The sequence below is a fragment of the Mizuhopecten yessoensis genome, unplaced genomic scaffold (assembly GCF_002113885.1).
Source record: "Mizuhopecten yessoensis strain PY_sf001 unplaced genomic scaffold, ASM211388v2 scaffold11111, whole genome shotgun sequence".
Taxonomy (NCBI): Eukaryota; Metazoa; Mollusca; class Bivalvia; order Pectinida; family Pectinidae; genus Mizuhopecten; species Mizuhopecten yessoensis.
Window position 1 is genome coordinate 54,698 of NW_018408885.1, and position 19,342 is coordinate 74,039.

Here is a 19,342-nt window from a genome sequence, read left to right on the forward strand (position 1 = left end):
TTTTGGTTCGTTATGAACAATGAAATTTGCATCATACATACACGTATGTAACAAATAACGACTGGAAAACGCAAATGAGTAAAATGTAAATAAAAAATGAGTTGCGGCATCAAAATTCATTTTCTGTAGCTATGAGGTATAAAATCAGTCAACCGTCGGATTTAATTTGTACAATGAAATGGTAAAGAAAGTAACATTGTAACTAAAACAATAACCAACAACAGGACATATTGATCGTAAGTTTCATTTTGATTGATACATTGTTCTCACAGCAGATATTGTGCAAACATTGTACCATTTTGTACAACATATATTTATGTACACAAATAACAGTACCATGTGTTATCAAACCTTTAATGCTATGTTCACTAAGCCGATATAACAGTTAGGGTAATATATACCATATTGTCCGTTTTTATCTTTCGGTACAACGATAGATTAACACATACATGTAGTGTGTGTAGGGTTTGTCGTGAGAGCAATTTCCTCATTGCAACCATGTGAATAAAATCGAGACGCACTGATAATACAGTGTGTTGTAAATTGTATCATCTATATACAAATTCCTTATATATTTCTCCATTCATAAAAAGTCAACTAAATACCATATATTTCAATGACAAACATAAACAAAGAGAAGTTATGTGGGGAGGAATAACGTAAACCTAAGAAGAAGGTAGAAAAAGCTTTTCAACACAAGATAATGGCTACCATAATATAATATGTAGTAATGTAGCATAGAGGTTAATGTAAAATATCGCATCATTATAAAATGTATTTTTTTTTACTGAAGTATCACTTATTAGTGTAATACGAAACTTTGTTCACGTATACAATTTCAACGTGTTTCTGTAAAATCCTAGCAATTGTAGTAGAGAAATTGCGTAATCTGCTTCCCCGAGGTTGATCTTGAAACTCACTTGATCAAATGATCATGTTTCAATACAGAAAGGCTATAAATACTTGATGATGTCGCAACAGAACAATTACACAATAGTGATGTTTATCAAGACCACTCTAAATCATCAGACACGCTGTAACATAAATGAAAATATCTGAGTAATAAAAGAACAATTTTCAAAATGGAACCGTATGATAAACTTTTTTGACATACTATCTTTTTCCATACATCTAAGTCTAAACGAAGGTGTCAGTTAGGGCAAATATTCCAAGGCATAGAGTCGCGTTTGCTGTTTTCTACCTCGGTAGGTAAAACGAGGACACGTAGTAGGTATGTAAAATGTTTAGTATGAATAGGACAAATGACTTATCAGGTCTGTTTTTATTGTGTTGAATTATAATAGCTAAATCCGAAGCATTATTATTTCTAAATTACTTAATACTGGCGCTATTTTTGTCTTGCGTAAACAATGCATCAAGTTATGTTTCAAAATAGTTCATCATCAAAAAAGATAACATGTTTAATTCAACATATTTATATAAAGGTTATCCTATCGTTAAACAAAATCACTATATTCTTAATTGGATTCTGATAAACAATTAGTCCAAAGCCATCTTCTCCCTGTTTTACATTAAAAATCATCTCTCGATTTCATAATCAAAAATTAATAATGTAACATGTGTTATTTTGTCATATCATTTTGTACTGTTTAGCAGGTGCATTAACGCCAAAAATGAAAAAGAGGATAATAATCTAAGAGTGTTTTCAGAAATACCAAGTATTTGCTATAACTGAAACCACTGTTAGACATTCTGTTTATTACATTATTTTACGAAAACCTACCCCGGGAAGAAAGCGACAAATCAAGCTGACAATTCTTAATCCGGAGTTTTTTACCACTAGCATATCTAGACAACCATACGCGACAAATACAGTCCTCTTTCTGCACATATTTTAATAAAATGTATAAACTCATAATTATTTCATAAAAGCCACGTCATATACACTCAGATCACAATGTGATGTTAATAAGCGCCAAATCTAAAATGAGGGGGAGTGGGAAAACATGCAGAGTTGTCGTATCACCACTCATCATGAGAATCAAATATCAACACCAATGTAAGTTATAATTATTCACTACCACTGTCAGAGTGTCCCTGGTTCACTTATATTTTCTGGCAATCGCTTAGCCTTACTTTGGACTTGATGACGCTGACACCATATTTTATTTGACATGTGTTTCCTCCGATCAAACAGTTAGAATTGCTGACCTGCATAGTCTGCTGGCTTTCTTAAAATGAAAGTTAACTACGAAATGAATTGTTCTGTTTCCACCAGAGAATAATTCCCAATGATAGGTAACATGTCATTACTCTAGGCAGTAAAACTGGGCTGATGTCTCAAACGGATTTTCACGAGGCCTGTGTAACGTAAAGCTAACCAGGCATTGACCCTGCGCCTCTTGCAATTTCTCTCATGGTATTTTGTTATTCACATTACGGTCAGCTCACTGATGTATACTGTTACAAAGTAAATCACACATACATGATTTAATGTACTTTAAATGACATTTCAATACTTAAAGACGTGATCGATTCCTTGTTGAATTATATTGTAAAGTGGCAAAGTTCGAAAGATCATCCGTCTATATCAGTTTGCCTTATATCATTGTATCATGTATTCTTTTCTCGAAATTGTCAAGGAATGAAATGGACTATACTGTATGACTGTATATATTTTGTCGAAATAGATTTTGACCTGCCGAATCGCAAAATAAATCTCCACTGAATTTACCCTCTATATACGGAATTTGTCATATGAATTGTCAAAGAGACAGCGATAGAAAAAATATGCTTTGAATGTGTAAATCAGCATATAACTCAAAACTTCAACCAAAAATTGTTCAGCAAAACCATATTCAATGGAGCCCATAAACTAAATTGGTTATTCCTTTCTTTTAGTTACTATTAAAGTACTAGAATTCAATATTGATATGTATAACTAGAGCTGACTGGTCATAAAAAAGGAAGAAAAACGATAAAGCTTGATCAATATTACATTTATAGGTGTCCCTTTCAACTTTTGAATTTCATATTTGACCGTAATATTTTGTAATCCTTTGAACACGTTTTGGTGCGTTTCACTAAACAATAAAACACGTATCCTGTTAATAATAGTGGGTAGAACATACTACAAATCAATGGTGGCTAATATGATTGGACCTCCTACACAATAAATACTTGTCATCACAGACAAATCTTTTTACGAACTAGTCTAGCACTGCTGATACAAAATGTTGTTTAGGTTCCATTAAATTTTCACAAAAAGTAAATTTACTGCTGGAGCAACTCGCCTAATTACAACAATTTTCCAGTGTATCAAACAATACATGCATTTGCTTGTTAAGCTATTTATCTCACATTCTGGTGATACCACGAAGGTCATACTTGTAAGTCGAAGTCACCACATGAGTAACCGGCTAAGATAAACTAACACTGCAATCGAATATGATGATTGAAGAATAATTGTATTAAATATTTCTGCTGTTTCAGGTCCTTCATATGACCACAAAGAAATAAAACTACCATCGTTTTATTTGAAAATAGTCAAAACGGAGCTCCTTACCAAGCCACTACATCTCAAACCTCGCACAGTTAAGGAAGAGCCGAATCCACGTAAACACTGGTACAATTTATTGCGACTACGTACGGTATTAGGTCTTCTCTGTTGTGCTCAGGCGTGGGGACCATTCGATTGACTGAAACAGCACTTTGATACGAATCGTATCAGGTACTTATAAAATAAATTCAATGGCTTCAGTGTCTATCGAGATCAGCACTAGTCTCAGTTACAGTTCGCGTCAGTCAATGATTACCAACCCTGACCCAGATCAGACGAATCCACGCTTTGTAGAGAATGAGGAAAAGATTGAACTATGTACGGCGTGTCAAAAAACTCTCTGGAATGCCTTTCAGCTACCCTGCGGTCACCATGTATGTCCTAACGGCTTGAAACGAGTTCACGAAAAAGGTCGATGCATGGTGTCCGACTGTAAAACTCCTTGCAGTGAAAATGAGGTAGGCGTATAATTTACCTATCCGAATTATTTCAATCATTAAGAGTGGTAAATTAAGTCAATTTATAAAAACTTTTACAAGCAAGCAAATGTAGAATGCATTTAGGATGCTATTTTAGGACTGAATTTTATAAATTAATTCATATTTTCTAGGTTATTTATATTACGTTACATGTAAACAGCTCATTTGATATGTTAAATATGGTCCTGTGTATATCCAGATATTCCCAGACGCCTGTAAACGAAGGGAAGTTGCAAGTTTGAAGGTAGAGTGTGGTCATGAAGGTTGCAAGAAAATAGTGAAGTGGGGTGATCTAGAGGTAAGTTTTGCTGATAACCGGTACAGACCTATCTCGCTGAAATGAATTCTAAAAATGACACATAATAATAATTATAATAATATACAACATTTATATAGCGCTCTATATAATTTGTAAAATTACTCTAAAGTGCTTTAAAACATATGGAAAATAGTAATAGTTATAATTGTGAAACAAAAACAAAGGCTCACAATCACTTTTATACATTTAAGAAAGCAATGTGCAATAATTGAACAAATAAAGGGTGGTATTTACATGACGTTTTTGCAAGGATTCTAAAATGCAGACGTGGAGAGGTGAGTTTTGATGTACCTCTTGAATTTGGCCAGGGTATTTTACTTTCCAATAGCAGATGGTAAGCTATTCCACAACGTGGCCGAAACCCTCCCAAAGCACCTGTTTCCGTAGGTCACAGTACGAGATTCTGGGACACACAACAAAGATTCTGACTCAGCGACCGCAGTGATCGTGACTGCTGATACAGGGTAGCAAGCTGTTCAATTCGGTGCCTTGTATGTGTACACCAGAATTTTGTACTGCGACTTGTATCGTACAGAAAACCAGTGTAACGAATATAGCAAATGTGTGATGTGCTCTCTCTTTCGAGTACGAGTAGCCAGCCGTGCTGCAGTGTTCTGGACCTTCTGCAGACGACTAGTTAGTTTGTCAGATATACCACAGACCAGGGCGTTACCATAATCCAACCGAGAGGTAACAAGTGAATGCACCAAAATCTTGCATGCATCTGCAGTTATAAACTGCCGAATACAACCGATGTTCCTGTCTGGTAGTAACAGGATTTGGCAATAGCGTTCACTTGTTCCTCCATGCTCAGTGAACTATCAAAGTATACCCCTAGGTTTTTACCAGCTAGGACAGTCTCAATAGTTCAGGGGCCGACCTTGAGCTAGAGAGCCATTTTTTGCTGACACTTTGGGGAAAAAACGATTAGTTCCGTCTTTTCCTGATTAAGCTTTAGCATGTTGGCGTGCATCAAGGTACTGATATCTGTCATACAAGCTTCCAGACTTTCTGAAACTGTATTCCAACTGCCCTGTGGTTTTCTGACCATGTACATTTGTGTGTCATCGGCATAGCAATGATGGCGAAAGCTATGGCGACGACAAATCTCTCTAATCGGTTTGGAGTACAGGCAGTATTTTCGTGGTCCTAACACCGACCCTTTAGGAACCCCGAAATCTAGTACTTTGTCAAGTGAGGTGAAAGATCCGATGGCAACACACTGTCGCCGTTCACTTAGATAAGACTGTATCCAGCATAGTGCGGTATCAGTCAGTCCATAAGAGTATTCCAGACGTTTATAAAGTATGCCATGGTCGATGACGTCAATTGCAGCTGACAAGTCCAGCATGACTAGCACCGTTCTGCACTTGTTATCCAATGCAGAAGCGATGTCATTATGTACACGTAGGAGGGCCGTCTCAGTAGAGTCCCATGCGGTAGGCCGATTGCACATACTGTACAAAATCATTCCTGCATCGAGTCGCTGGACCAAAAAACATTGAAACAATGTATATCCCGAGGTCTATAGATTTGTATAGCTATAACTCTTCATATGATTTAAGAGCCATGAAGGGACTTGCGATTATAGAAAGGTGCAATGTGATCATTGCCGTGATTCGGTCAAGGTGTGTTCCATGCAGAAACACAAGGATGAGAAATGTGAACAGAGAAGGGTTGAGTGTCCAAAGAAATGTGGAGTGTGGACAGCAGCCATCAGCATAGAGGTAGGTGGATAGCCATATACAATATCATACAAAGAACATAGTCATAGAAACGATCCTGTGACCAGTAACCGATATGTTTGATGTTATTATATAAAAAGAATAGTTTACAGATAGGATAGGATGTCAACCTGATGGAACTGGTACAACACCTGTATTATCAGTTTATAATACTGTCGAAATTGCACACGTATCGTATAAGGTTACCTGTACATGCATGGTCTGGAATTTATAACAAATGGAAATGACGATACTTAGCACAGGTGAATTCATATCCATATACAAATATCAATATATTACCTTCTTTCAAGAGGGTTGTCATTTTTAAAAGGTCAAGGTTGTTGAAAACAGTATATGTTACGCTATAAACTGGTAAAGTTCATAATACGATGTTAGTTAAAATATCAATATCTTTAACAAGCATACATTATTTTTCTTAAGAACCATCTGAAGGAAGAATGCCTGAGGGTCACTCTGAGATGTCCGAATGAATGTGGGATAGAACCACTGCAAAGAGAAAAGGTAAAAGGAAATTCATTCAAATCCACGTGCTTTGGAAAATAAATGCCTTGCTCCTTAGTTTCATGTGAAGTACGCCTGCACAAAAGCAAACATGTTTCCTTTAAATGAAATCATTGGATCGGTGAGGAACAAACAGGTTGCGATTTACATATTCATATAAAACAATGTGGTATTAAAACTTCAGGACTTCGCTTATTGCCATTTTTTTAGTTTCCCTCTCTAGAAGAAATTATTATTTGCAACTAATCGGTAACATTGTCACGCAAATTCCGCAGTTTTTGTCGGAAATATTACTGTCATAAATCATGATACCTTCCTTGTTTGTCTTTTCTGGTTCTTAAAAGTAACAATGAAGATGACCAAGAAAGGAATAGATAGAAAATGAAATGATATCATTTCCATTGATATGTGTTTTCATTTGCCATATTACCATAGCCTACATGACTTTTCTTTGTCTCCTACAGTTAAGAAACCATGTCAATGAGTGTACTTTAAGAAGAATTCCGTGTCGATTCAAAGATATCGGATGTACCTTTGAGGTATTATGAGTATACATAATGATACATTCATATTGAAACTATTAAACATTTTATACAAACAAAAGTTACATTAACATTGTTTTTTTTTAACAATTATTGTATCCATTTTAACGAAACATTATCTTCTACATATCATTCGTATAAAACGAACTTTTAACCGAGTGAAAGGAAATATAGTTTATAGTTTATACAGATAAGCATAAAAATAACAAGAACAGCGTTGTTACAAGTAGCACATATTGTAGGGTCTGGAGGAGGTCGCGCAGAAGCATAGTGTGGATGGCTTACCACACCACCTGGAACTCATCGTCTCTCGGGAGATGCTTGCCGAAAATGCCACAAAGGAATATATCGACGAAATCCAGGTAAGGAATACAAACGACGACTGTGATTAAGCATAAAGTTCGTATTGTTTTATGTACATTCGTGTCAATATTATAAAACCGAAGAAATAACGAATTGAAACAAATTCATTGACAGAAAACGATACAAAAATTACTCGGACAATCGGAAGAGATGAAAAAAATACAACAGGAAAATCAACAGCTGAAAAAAGAATGTCAGGCAAACAAGAAATCGATACAGGATATGAAGGTAAGATTAAAATATACATATAAACTGATAAAAGGAAATAGATTAAATAATTGAATAATAAAAAATAAAGATATAAAAAACAATAACAAACATGACACGCCCTCCCTTTATTTCGTTTGAGATATAGCTGTAGCACGATTAAGGCAGGGGACACTACTGCCCTTGTCACGCTAGGAGACCAATTAGCTCAGTTGGTTGACACTTGCTCTGGGGGCATTCGCAATTTTGATACTCAGACACTGTTTTTTTCTGTTTTGTTTTTATAAGTTTATTTATTTTTTAGAACTATTTTTTTCCTAAAATGTCCGTAAGATATAAAAATAATCTATTAAAGCTATAGCCATATCAGAATTAAGTTCCCAGTACACAGTTACGGCTTGTTTGGCAGTAGCACGGTAGTCCTTTACCTTCAGACTTTGGTTTGGTTTGTTTGTGTTTTACGTCCTATTAACAGCTATGGTCATTTAAGGACGTACCGGGTTTTAGCGTTGGAGGAAAGCCGGAGTTCCAGGAGAAAAACCACAGACCTACGGCCAGTACCTGGCGACTGCCCCACGTAGGCATCGAACCCGCGACCCAGTGGTGGAGGGCTAGTTGTAGCAGAATGTCAGACGCCTTAACCACTTGGCCACTGAGGCTCTTTCAGACATTATTGTTTACAGCATCTTTGAGTTCTTTCATATTATTACTGTTATTTGACATGCATAACTATGCCGTTATGTAACGTGAAACTTTAACTGTGAATGTTACGTAACATGAAACTTTATCTATGGCTGTTATGTAACGTGAAACTTCAAATATGAATGTTATGTAACGTAAGACCTTAACGTTGACTGTTCTGTAACGTGACACTTTTAACTTTGATGTTTTGTAACGTGAAACTTTAACTGTGAATGTTACGTAACGTGAAACTTTATTTATGGCAGTTATGTAACGTGAAACTTCAAATATGAATGTTATGTAACGTAAGACCTTAACGTTGACTGTTCTGTAACATGACACTTTTAACTTTGATGTTTTGTAACGTGAAACTTTAACTATGACTAGTAGCTAATGGCAATAACAAATACTTGTGTCGTAATACTGCAATTCATTATATAATGCAGAAAGTATTGGCGTCCCAAGGAGAAACGGTAATCAACGTCGGGCGACAACTAGAGGACAAAGTCAGTACGGACAGAGTAAACGAAATCAAGAGTGATATCACTACTGTCAGAGACACGTTACAGGGGACCAGACAAAGACTGGATACTGTAGAGAAAGCAGGGATAGCAGGTGGTCAGAGTGGAGGTAAATACTTTATTAGTGTAGATATATTCCACAAATGACACTTTTCTACCTGTATAGTCAATATATGAAGCTGCTGGTATGTCTGGTATTTACCAGAATACGTGTTATTTGATCGTTATTTTAACAGTAAAGATATTGACATGTGTTTTATGGAATCATTTTGAGACTAAAAGATACCGAGTCGATTGATTTTGCAAAATGTCTAAGACAATGAAGAGATGTCTAGGTTGTGTTTTTAGATAATGCGCGAGATAAGAGTTATGAGGAAGTAATTTTGGTTTTAAGGTACTTGGGGGGCAATCGTTTGAAGACAAGAAAATCAAATTTAAGAAACAAATAAATGAACTGAAACAAAATAAGGAATTACTTAGTTTAAGGCGCACATTATATGAAATATATTGATAAAAATGGACAGGCGGATACGCATAGCGTGCTGAAATATGAATTCCCTACTTTTGTAAGCAGTGTTATTTCGTTTTCTGCATATACGCTTCCTCGCCCTGGAAAACAAATGATCGGTTATCACACCTTCTACCCTACTCACAGTGTGTTTCATTATCCAACATTCTTAAATATTTTATGCGATAAGACTAGATTAATATTAATTTGGTTTTTGCATTTAATGATATAGGCGCCAACATGCAAGTAGTTGAACGTGCCGAAAAACAGATCGGGCTAATGGATGTCCGTGTTTGCGAAATTGACTTGAGGCTACAACTGCTAGAGACCGTCAACTACAGCGGTGCCCTGATGTGGAAGATCCGCGATTACAGTCGGCGGAAACGAGAGGCGATTGATGGCAAAACGCTGTCACTCTATAGTCAGCCGTTTTACACCAGTCAATACGGCTACAAACTGTGCGGGAGGGCTTATCTGAATGGCGATGGGTCAGGGAAAGGTACATATCTTTCTTTCTTCGTAGTTATCATGAAGGGAGATTTCGACGCACTTCTGCCGTGGCCATTCATGTTACCTATCACTCTCATGGTTTTGGATCAAAGTGAAACGGCTTTACACGTACGTGAATCTTTCACGCCGAACCCGGATAGTAACAGCTTCCGTAAACCAACGACGGAAATGAACGTAGCATGTGGCGTTCCGTGCTTTATGCAGCACACTAAGCTCGAAGCCGAAAGATATTTAAAAGACGACACTATCTTTTTGCGGGCAGTTGTAGATTGTTCAAAAGCAAAACCTATGTATTAGAAATAGCTCGTCCGCTATCCCGACGTGTAACGACATGATATTTCTTTCAAAACAAGTTATTTCCATGTTTCACTTTGGTCATAGATAACATATCTACGTTTGAATATTTACAAACTATTCTACCCTCGCCGTGCAAAGTCATGATAAATGAAATGTTTTATTGCAAATGGCCGAAATACAAACTCGTACATGTAAGTGATATTGATGAACACGCGTGTGAAGTTTCGTGGCAGTTTGACAAGACACGAAGTCGGTAGAGCATTGACGCCGTTTGGGACACATACAATGTACTACCTTTTACCAAAAGTGATTTTTCCCCAGCATATTTTTTTTATGGATCAAGTCAGCCTGTATTTCCGCAACTCACTACATTGAGACAATTAAAACACGAATTACTGAAGCAAAGCACAGAGATATTACAACTTTTTAACTGTACACAGGCTTTTAAAAAAAGGCGTTTCCAGAAAATTGAATTCTTACGTTGTCAAATAAGGAAAAATGTCAGCGGAATTCTGATTAAACAAAGATCATCTTACTGATAACCCTAATTAAGACTGTGGTTATTCTATTGAAGATGTAAGTCGCTCCTTCCATAATTGCCCAAAATATGTAAATGAAGGACAAATTTTATCTCATTATCTGACGGGATTGATAATAACATCTCGGATACTTATACATTCACTCAAGGGGATATAAATCTTAGCATTAATTTTAATTAATTCTTACCCGCGTTCTAAAATATATTGAAAAGTCTGATATTTACAAATACTGTACTGCGAAATATCTTATCTTTTATTCAATTTATGCATGCAATTCTAGTGAAGTGGATTTGCAGGGCACTGTGTGTAGTGAGTGACCTTGGTGTGCCTCTAACCAAACACTTAACCATAAGTGTTAAAATCTCTGATATTCGAGCTTTTAATCTCTTTGTGAATTTATAATATCTCAGCAAATGGCCTGGTTCTTATGTACCTTTATTTAACTGAACATATATTATTTGTACATTTTCTGTATTATACATATCTTTATCTGAAATGTATGTCTGCGATCTAAATGCCTTTTAAAGGCAATGTCTGTGTCCAATCCTTTTTGTTCATTTACTTCAATAACATTTATCTTATATAAATTATTACCAATTAATTTTAATTGACTCAAACTATCAATCAAATATTTATATATTATTTGAGCATACATGGATTTACATTTGTATCTCCCCTATACCATTTGTTATATAGACTGAGGATTTATGTTACTTATGATATACATTTTGCAACAATATTTTCTTATTAATCGTTTCATCTTTGTCTCTGTCATGTCAACCTGAGGGGAGAACTTATATAGGCCTAGCCTGATGTTCAATCCGTTTATTCAATAAAATATGATGAAATAAATCTGATATAAAAATGTCTATGTTTATGTATTATAGAGAAAAACGAGATTATGGCTTACGTATAAATTACGTCGACATATCAATTTTCCTAGACAATTTGGCCGATTTACTTATAACATAAATAGGTTACTCGACTGCTTATCGCGTTAATGGTTCAATGTTACATCGAATGGCAACTTTTTTTTCTTCTTTTTTTTAGCATAATATTTTTTCTTTTGTTTTTTTATGATATTTTCCAAAATTGTATGACATACACATATCAATATATATACATACAATGTACATTGGCGTCTAGAATCGCCTTTAAATAATGTACATACTGTTCAAAATATTCGATTAAGTATCAGTATTCGACATACATATATATTAACAAATAAGTATGCATTCACATTTTTGATATAAAAATAAACTTCCGGATATTCTTGTCTGGCAACTTATATATTATGCATATTAATAAAATTGTGTTCCAAGAAATATTCACGTGCTTAAGTTATAGTTTATTCTTAATAGGTTTACCAATCACTGAGCCTCGTTTTAGTATGTGCATGTCGGGGAGTTTAACTAGATTACAGGTAACATGTCGATGTCAATACTGAGTAAAGCCGAGATATCTAATAATAGGACTAATGTTTCTCGATTTTTTTAATAACATATTGACGTAATTTGAACACCATTGCTACATGTTCGTAAATTCTAAAATTAAACATTAAGATCTTCTCAGACTAGCAATATTGTTTTTAATTATGTTGACATAAGTAATGCGTAGATCGTAATTCGATGGCTGCAATATGCAACCACATATTACACCATAATAGAGATATTGAATGACAATCATGAAAATATCATTTCTTATTTTCTGTAACCTCGACCCATCAACGTCACAGTTGATTCTACACAATGATATGCATTATGGATGTGTTGACCAGTCATTGCCGTGTTCGTCTATAAATGACCGATTATAGAACAAAATACTGAAATAGTTGGACATAATGAATAGAATAAGGGAGAAATTGTTCCCTGAAATACTGGCTGAATAATATAATCAGACGGGGCTTGATAGAACAAAGAACACAATATCGAATGATATTATTTTATTTACACAAAGTAACGAGTATGGGACAGAATAAATTAAATAACATTAAACATCAACAAATTAAACACAATTACAAACAACGCGTTTCCTTATTGAGGCTCTGTTGTACAAAGTGAAAAAAATGTGATGAATAATGGTGTACACTATTTTTAATTTTATGAAACTCTTCGAGAATAAACAGGCAAATTCGTGGAATTTATATCCCCCGCTTGCAGGACATATTGTAGGTTAACATTATTGAGGTTAGGTTTAAACATGTGAGTATGGTGCTGTTAAGGCATAATGTATAGCTTGACACCTGAAGAAAAAATATCCATATACCTCATAGAATATCCGTAAATATGCATAAATCACATCGGTTGGCAAACTTAGCATAAGTCGGATGTGCATACGGAATTTGGTTGAAACATCTGAACAATATCTACAGCAATTATCACACGAAAACCAAAGAGTGCCCGAGATGGGTGGAAAGACAGAGGATCACAAACATTGTTATCAAAATTGAAGGAATTTGGCTAATATTTGCTAAAGTTATTACCGGTAAGCAGAAACTGCATATAATGACGTTTTTTCGTTAATCAAGGGGTCATAACTCTGTAAAATAGAGTTCGATTAAAGTGGTCATCAAACTTGGCGGATCCCTTAAGGTAGTTAACCCTGTGACCCAGTTTGAAGAAAATCGGTTAACATTTGTTGTAGTTATTGCACGGAAACGAAGTGCGGCAGACAGAAAGACAGACAGACAGACAGACAGACAGACAGACAAACCCAAATTGATATCCTCCGTTTCGGTGAAAGCGGGGGATAATAAAATAGCAGATTGTCATGCGTTATTCTGTGACTAACCATTTTATCCTAAACACATGGATAAGAATATTAAGCAAATACATGGAAACAATTATTTTTATTTTATTAATTTTATTTATCGTATTTTTCTGTCAAGAGAACATGGAAGAAACTTAAACTTTTCAATTGCATGTGTTACAGTAGTCGAGATCTTAATTTTTTTTCTCTATTTGTACTTGATTTATATATTTACTTTTGCATTGTCTCGAGAACAAAAACTCGCTTAGCCATTTATCTACTATGTGGTTATTGATGACATTATTGTGTTTACCAGCAAAATACAAAGAAAATAGTTTAAACTTGTTGCGCATACCTAAACAAGACAATGTGTGTTACCTCCCATTGTGACCTGTATCGTATCTCACTCACTCTGGTGTTCATTTGCATATTTTTCGGAGGTAACCGAGTTGATAATAAACCAATTATATCTTGATATATCTGCATACAAGTTTTTGTATCGAATACATTTTGAATACAAGAAAGCAGTTAACTAGAAATGTATGCTCATCGATATTCCGAAAGTAAGAAACATAATGTTTTAATTAAATGGATAACGTATAACTCTCTTAAATAGGTAAAGTTTAGCCAAGTGTGGAACATCAGTATTAAAAAGCTATCATAACTTATCACTTTTGAAATAATTACTAGAAATCAATTGTCTTAAAATAGTCTAACGTGTCAGAGAACTACAGTCTATAATTGAACACATGCGTTGTGAAGTGGATTATAAAGTAACGGTTATTAGAAGCTAAATGATGTTGTTATTATAATTTTGTAAAATGTTTCCTTGAAGAAATAATTATTACATGCAGCGTACAATGTATTACGAACCTCAAAGCAATGATTAATTAAGGAGAGCCCAAAATGTAGCCAGAACTGGAACCTCATGAGCCTTAACCTTATGAAGCCCACGGATCCCTACATCGGAATTATCGTAAGCAAGACGTATAACCTCGACCTTAATAATGACATTCGCTGTTGATGGGACGTTGAACCTCAAAAAATCAAATTGAGCGTTCGCCAAAGCAAGGCTATCATCGGATCTATACCATCAACAAAATAATAACGTATATATCTAAAGCGGTACTCACTGCTTCCTGCTTGACTTTCAAATTTACTGTAGGTGGTTGGCGATAAGGGTTGGTTAGCCTGGAGACTGAATTGGATTTCTTGTGTTTTCATACCCCAATAGTGACCATGAGTAACTCCATCATCGTAGACATAGCACTTACATGACCTAAGTTGCCGCAATAACTTATAAAATGTGAACAAATTAAAAAACGAACGAATGAACATTTGTTGTAAAGACGATTTGCGTATGAAATTATACAAACTATTTAATTATATATCCCTATACACAAAAAATATTAATATGGGGCAAACTGTAAGTTCCTAGTATAATACTTCATTAATTTACATGTATTCTGCGTCTACCATGAGACACAACGTGTTCTCTTTCACATATTGTGGAGTCTCAAGCTTCAAATGGGTCATAAACCTTTCAAAGCCAACAGGTATGTTCATATGTTCCTGTGGTTTTTCGAAATTTTTCGATCTGCTGTTTGGAATACATTCATCTACGTGATGACAGCCACCGCCAGTTTGATCTAGGATCATCAATTTTACTTTGCGACTAAATGGCCATGTCAGTATGTCATCTATTTCACTTCTAACGAGGGCAAAGAAAATAGATAAATGAAACCCTTTTCCACTCCCATTCCCATTGAAGTAAATCTGTACACACATTGTATAGCCATATCGTGAAGATAGAAACGAGTGGCTGGTTTCGCATTCGTTCCTTTCCTTCTTCTGTCGGTAGTCCTTGATTTTCCACAGAAGGCCAATTTTGGCTTCCGCCGGATGATATGCTTAAATAAAAGAGGAAAAAGTTAATATCAAGTATCGTGATCTGACTTGATATGTACATTTTGCAAAATAATATCATTTGCTCGTTGAAAATGTATGCAAATCACATGATTGCATAGAAATGTTTTACTTGCCGGCAATATACTTGAGAATTAAGTACAAACGAACGCGTCCCAGAGAAACAACGAAATCGTTCTGATTATCGTATATTGGAACTAATATTTAGCCCACCTTTTTATCATGTTGTTAGTAACGATCGAGGAGAGCGGCTGATGTAAATGAGGATAGTGTGTCCTTGTTTCTTTTCAAACTATAGAGGGTATATACGATCGCAATTGTCAATAAAATCCTTGCTATTGTAATACACATATTGTCGGTATATCTAAAAGTGAAATCGAAGGATCTCTCCCCCCTCTGCAGTTCATTTCGACATAAAGCAATTAATATAATTCTGTTCTCTGAAGTGAAAACTGTCAAAGATATGCATTGAACTTGAATTTTATCATAAAAGGGTTTGAATCATTTTATATTGAATTTTGCCCAGCAACGTGTTCATATATCTGGAGTGGCATACATTTAAATATTTTGATTACATATGCACGTTGATTATCAATCAACACAGTTAATCTTAATAGAAATTACACATTTCTAGGCCAAACAACTCTCTGTTGTCTACGATTGTATTCCTCTATCTGTCTGACGGTCGTCCTTGTCGTATTGTGTTCTTCTTGTACTTTAGATAAAGCCAGTGCGTGCTGCTGAAGCTGCTCCTCTGTTCTACGTTGTTTCGCAATTGCATTTTCTCCATTGCGAGCCACTGTCAGCTATTCATAATCAGATATATAATTTGTTGTCATTATTTTGAAACTACTTTCATATTTTCAAATAATTTTAAGGGTATATTCAGATTTTTGTAAATTTTTGAACAATTTTCTTTCGCCGCTGAATAGAGACTGCCATGAAAAATATATCCTCTAATTCCTTTGTGATTTCGAATATTGACCAAAACATATTTTTTTTCCAAATATTAATATATTTGACCATCACAGTACATCTTGCTTTGGATATACCAGTAAGATAATGTTTATTGAAGCTTTACCTCGAAGGAGATACATATATATGGTGTGTATTTTTCGTCTCTTCATAACAAGCAGTTGTATATATGGTTAAAGAGTGACAGGCTAACGGGGGAAAGGCGGATCCTGCTAGCGTGTGGCAGCATTTGTCTCATAATGTCTAATATTTGCACATATGGTTATAGGGTTGGATTTCCATTTATGTCAAGTTATGGCTACATCGCCCTATTTGCCCCGCATTTTTGTCTATTTTTATACTCTTTGAGTAAGTTAGTTGAACTTAATACCAGGTATTAAAAACGTATTAAAGCAGTTTTTGTTATTGCGTAAATGTAAAAGTACGCCAAAGTGACCCGGCAGTCATCAATTTTACAGATATCCAATGCGTTCAAATTTGCCAATTTAATATATGAATTAGGATGCCCTCAAAGAGAGTAATTGAGACAACGTTACACATCTGTATGTATGCATAACATTATATTTAATCCATACACATAAATATATATTTATACTTACTATGCAGCGTGTACAATTATTCTTGATTTTCTTCACATCATTCGACAGCTTGTCCTCCTTTTTATATGTATACAAGAACGAGTAACGATAAGGTTGAAGATAAAGTCTAACATATTTATCTATATTGCTGAAATATTTTACAGCATTTAGTTAGAAAAAGTTGATAGTTATGGAAATGAACTTATAATACATACGCATATCTTATATGATCAAACTCCCATAACAGGTGTAAATGTATCGAGTATCTTTATAATGTTCTTTGTCGAAGCTGTCGGTATTTGTTCTGTTATACCAAGCACAGTCGAGTAAAAACAGAAAACATAACTCGAAAGAAGTTAAACGATTAAAAGTGCAAATGAACAAAAAAAAAGACACACTTTGAACTCATCGTTGATAAGAAAAGAAATTAACAAAATAAAATTATCAAACCAATGAAAATCCAGGGTCGAAAGTACATTTTCTGGAAGGAGTAAGTGTTCTAAACATTATAAGTGGTCAACGATATCACATTCTATATCACGTTCAAGTCATTCAATACATTGGACATCGTAATATTAGTTCGTGATGTCGACCATCAAAGTTTTTGAAGAAAAGTTTATATTTCTCAACGAAAACATCTTACCAACTGTAGAAGACAGTCGGCATTATATTTGATTTAAAGTTCTTAATTAAAAATTAGATATAAGTAATGACAAACACTTTTGTATATTAAAATTTCTCAGTGAAAGACTCTACCTGAAAAATGGAAACCGGCATTATATTTTCTATTATAAGTTCTTAATGAACAATTAAATACATGTAATAACCCAAATAGCCGGTTATTAAAAAATAACAGTTATCAGTTCATTCGGAATAGGTGAAATGAAATGAAGAAAACAAAAATAACATGACTAGTAATTTTGCACAGTTAGAACTATTGGGAAATTGGCAGCATGTTAAATTGGTTTCCCACTAAATCTATGGTCAAAATTGTCGACTAAACAAGTGGTCACTAACACAGTAAACATCCTCTAAGTACTGGTGTTTTTTTCTGATGACATATAACTGATCTTCATCCTAGGAGGATCAAGTGTCGAAATTGAACGCGAAAGCGTTATATGAAAGATGATTATTGTATTAAGCTATTAATATTTGATCTTCATTAGATTCCCATATTTTCACATTTTGCCTTAGATTCTTATATTTCCCATATATTATATACCCTACCTGAAAACATGAGCTATTTTGCAAATCTGTCCGGACTTCAACGTCTGATGCCTGCGATTCAGTGGAAGTCGTACTGGTCCTGATATGGCAGTCATTCTGATGTACTGTACCTTGGTGAAAAAAAGTCAATAGATGTGAATTGAGTTGATTCAAGTGTTAATAAAAATATTAAAATCATATACTAAAACAAGGAATTATAAACAGTAATTCAATTGATTCAAGAGTCAAAGGAAAAAAGTGCCACTTACGTATAATGTGGGTCTAAGAGCGCTGAAATGGGTGACAGTACTAACGAAATATAGAATTCTAGCGTGTTATTATTATATATAATTTAGCATAAGTGGGTACAGGTAAGTACATGCAATCGAAGACAGATCTATTCCATAGAATCCTGTACAAATACTAGATGGGGACATTCCAGAACAACAAGATTTCAACATATATTAATCACTTTTGTTGGCCCGGATGTTAGCGAGCGGGGATCTTAGTGTGGGGAAAAAACGGAGTACCCGGAGAAAACCCACGTGGTCAGGCAGGTGACACAGTACCTTTTCATGTCCGATCGGGGAACATTCCAGTTCAACTACTAGATTGGGACATTTCAGTATAACCACTACATAGGGACATTTCAGTATAACCACTACATAGGGACATTTCAGTATAAATACTACATGGGGACATTTCAGTATAATCACTACATGGGGACATTCCAGTTCAACTACTAGATTGGGACATTTCAGTATAACCACTACATAGGGACATTTCAGTATAACCACTACATAGGGACATTTCAGTATAATCACTAGATGTTGACATTTCAGTATAACCACTAGATGTTGACATTTCAGTATAACCACTAGATGTTGAAATTTCAGTATAACCACTAGATGGGGATATTTCAGTATAACCACCAGATAGTAACATTTCAGTACAACTAAAAGATAGTAACATTTCAGTACAACTACTAGATGAGGACATTTCAGTACAACAAAAAGATAGTAACATTTCAGTACAACTACTAAATGAGGACATTTCAGTACAACAAAAAGATAGTAATATTTCAGTACAACTACTAGATGAGGACATTTCAGTACATCAAAAAGATAGTAACATTTCAGTACAACTACTAGATGAGGACATTTCAGTACAACAAAAA

At 34.9% G+C, this 19,342-nt stretch overlaps 2 protein-coding genes across 7 annotated transcripts in view; one reads left to right on the top strand and one right to left on the bottom strand.

The window, feature by feature from the left end:
* Window positions 1–11,587, top strand: part of LOC110465992 (TNF receptor-associated factor 3-like) — a 27,933-nt gene extending 16,346 nt beyond the window's left edge. For all 4 annotated transcript variants that reach the window (XM_021522221.1, XM_021522218.1, XM_021522219.1 and 1 more), the window contains exons 2-10: window positions 3,454–3,978; window positions 4,199–4,297; window positions 5,884–6,045; window positions 6,484–6,564; window positions 7,029–7,103; window positions 7,349–7,468; window positions 7,584–7,697; window positions 8,804–8,987; window positions 9,619–11,587. In XM_021522221.1, the coding sequence (XP_021377896.1) occupies window positions 3,712–3,978; window positions 4,199–4,297; window positions 5,884–6,045; window positions 6,484–6,564; window positions 7,029–7,103; window positions 7,349–7,468; window positions 7,584–7,697; window positions 8,804–8,987; window positions 9,619–10,193 (1,677 nt within the window). In that variant the 5' untranslated portion in view covers window positions 3,454–3,711 and the 3' untranslated portion in view covers window positions 10,194–11,587. The remainder of the gene's footprint in view (window positions 1–3,453; window positions 3,979–4,198; window positions 4,298–5,883; window positions 6,046–6,483; window positions 6,565–7,028; window positions 7,104–7,348; window positions 7,469–7,583; window positions 7,698–8,803; window positions 8,988–9,618) is intronic.
* A 2,091-nt stretch (window positions 11,588–13,678) lies between these two features.
* Window positions 13,679–19,342, bottom strand: part of LOC110466008 (TNF receptor-associated factor 5-like) — a 25,351-nt gene continuing 19,687 nt past the window's right edge. For 2 of the 3 annotated variants that reach the window (XM_021522243.1, XM_021522244.1), the window contains exons 2-5: window positions 18,187–18,296; window positions 16,981–17,037; window positions 16,039–16,212; window positions 13,679–15,391 (exon numbers count right to left, since the gene is read on the bottom strand). In XM_021522243.1, the coding sequence (XP_021377918.1) occupies window positions 14,936–15,391; window positions 16,039–16,212; window positions 16,981–17,037; window positions 18,187–18,296 (797 nt within the window). In that variant the 3' untranslated portion in view covers window positions 13,679–14,935. The remainder of the gene's footprint in view (window positions 15,392–16,038; window positions 16,213–16,980; window positions 17,038–18,186; window positions 18,297–19,342) is intronic. The other variant, XM_021522245.1, reaches the window with a different exon arrangement.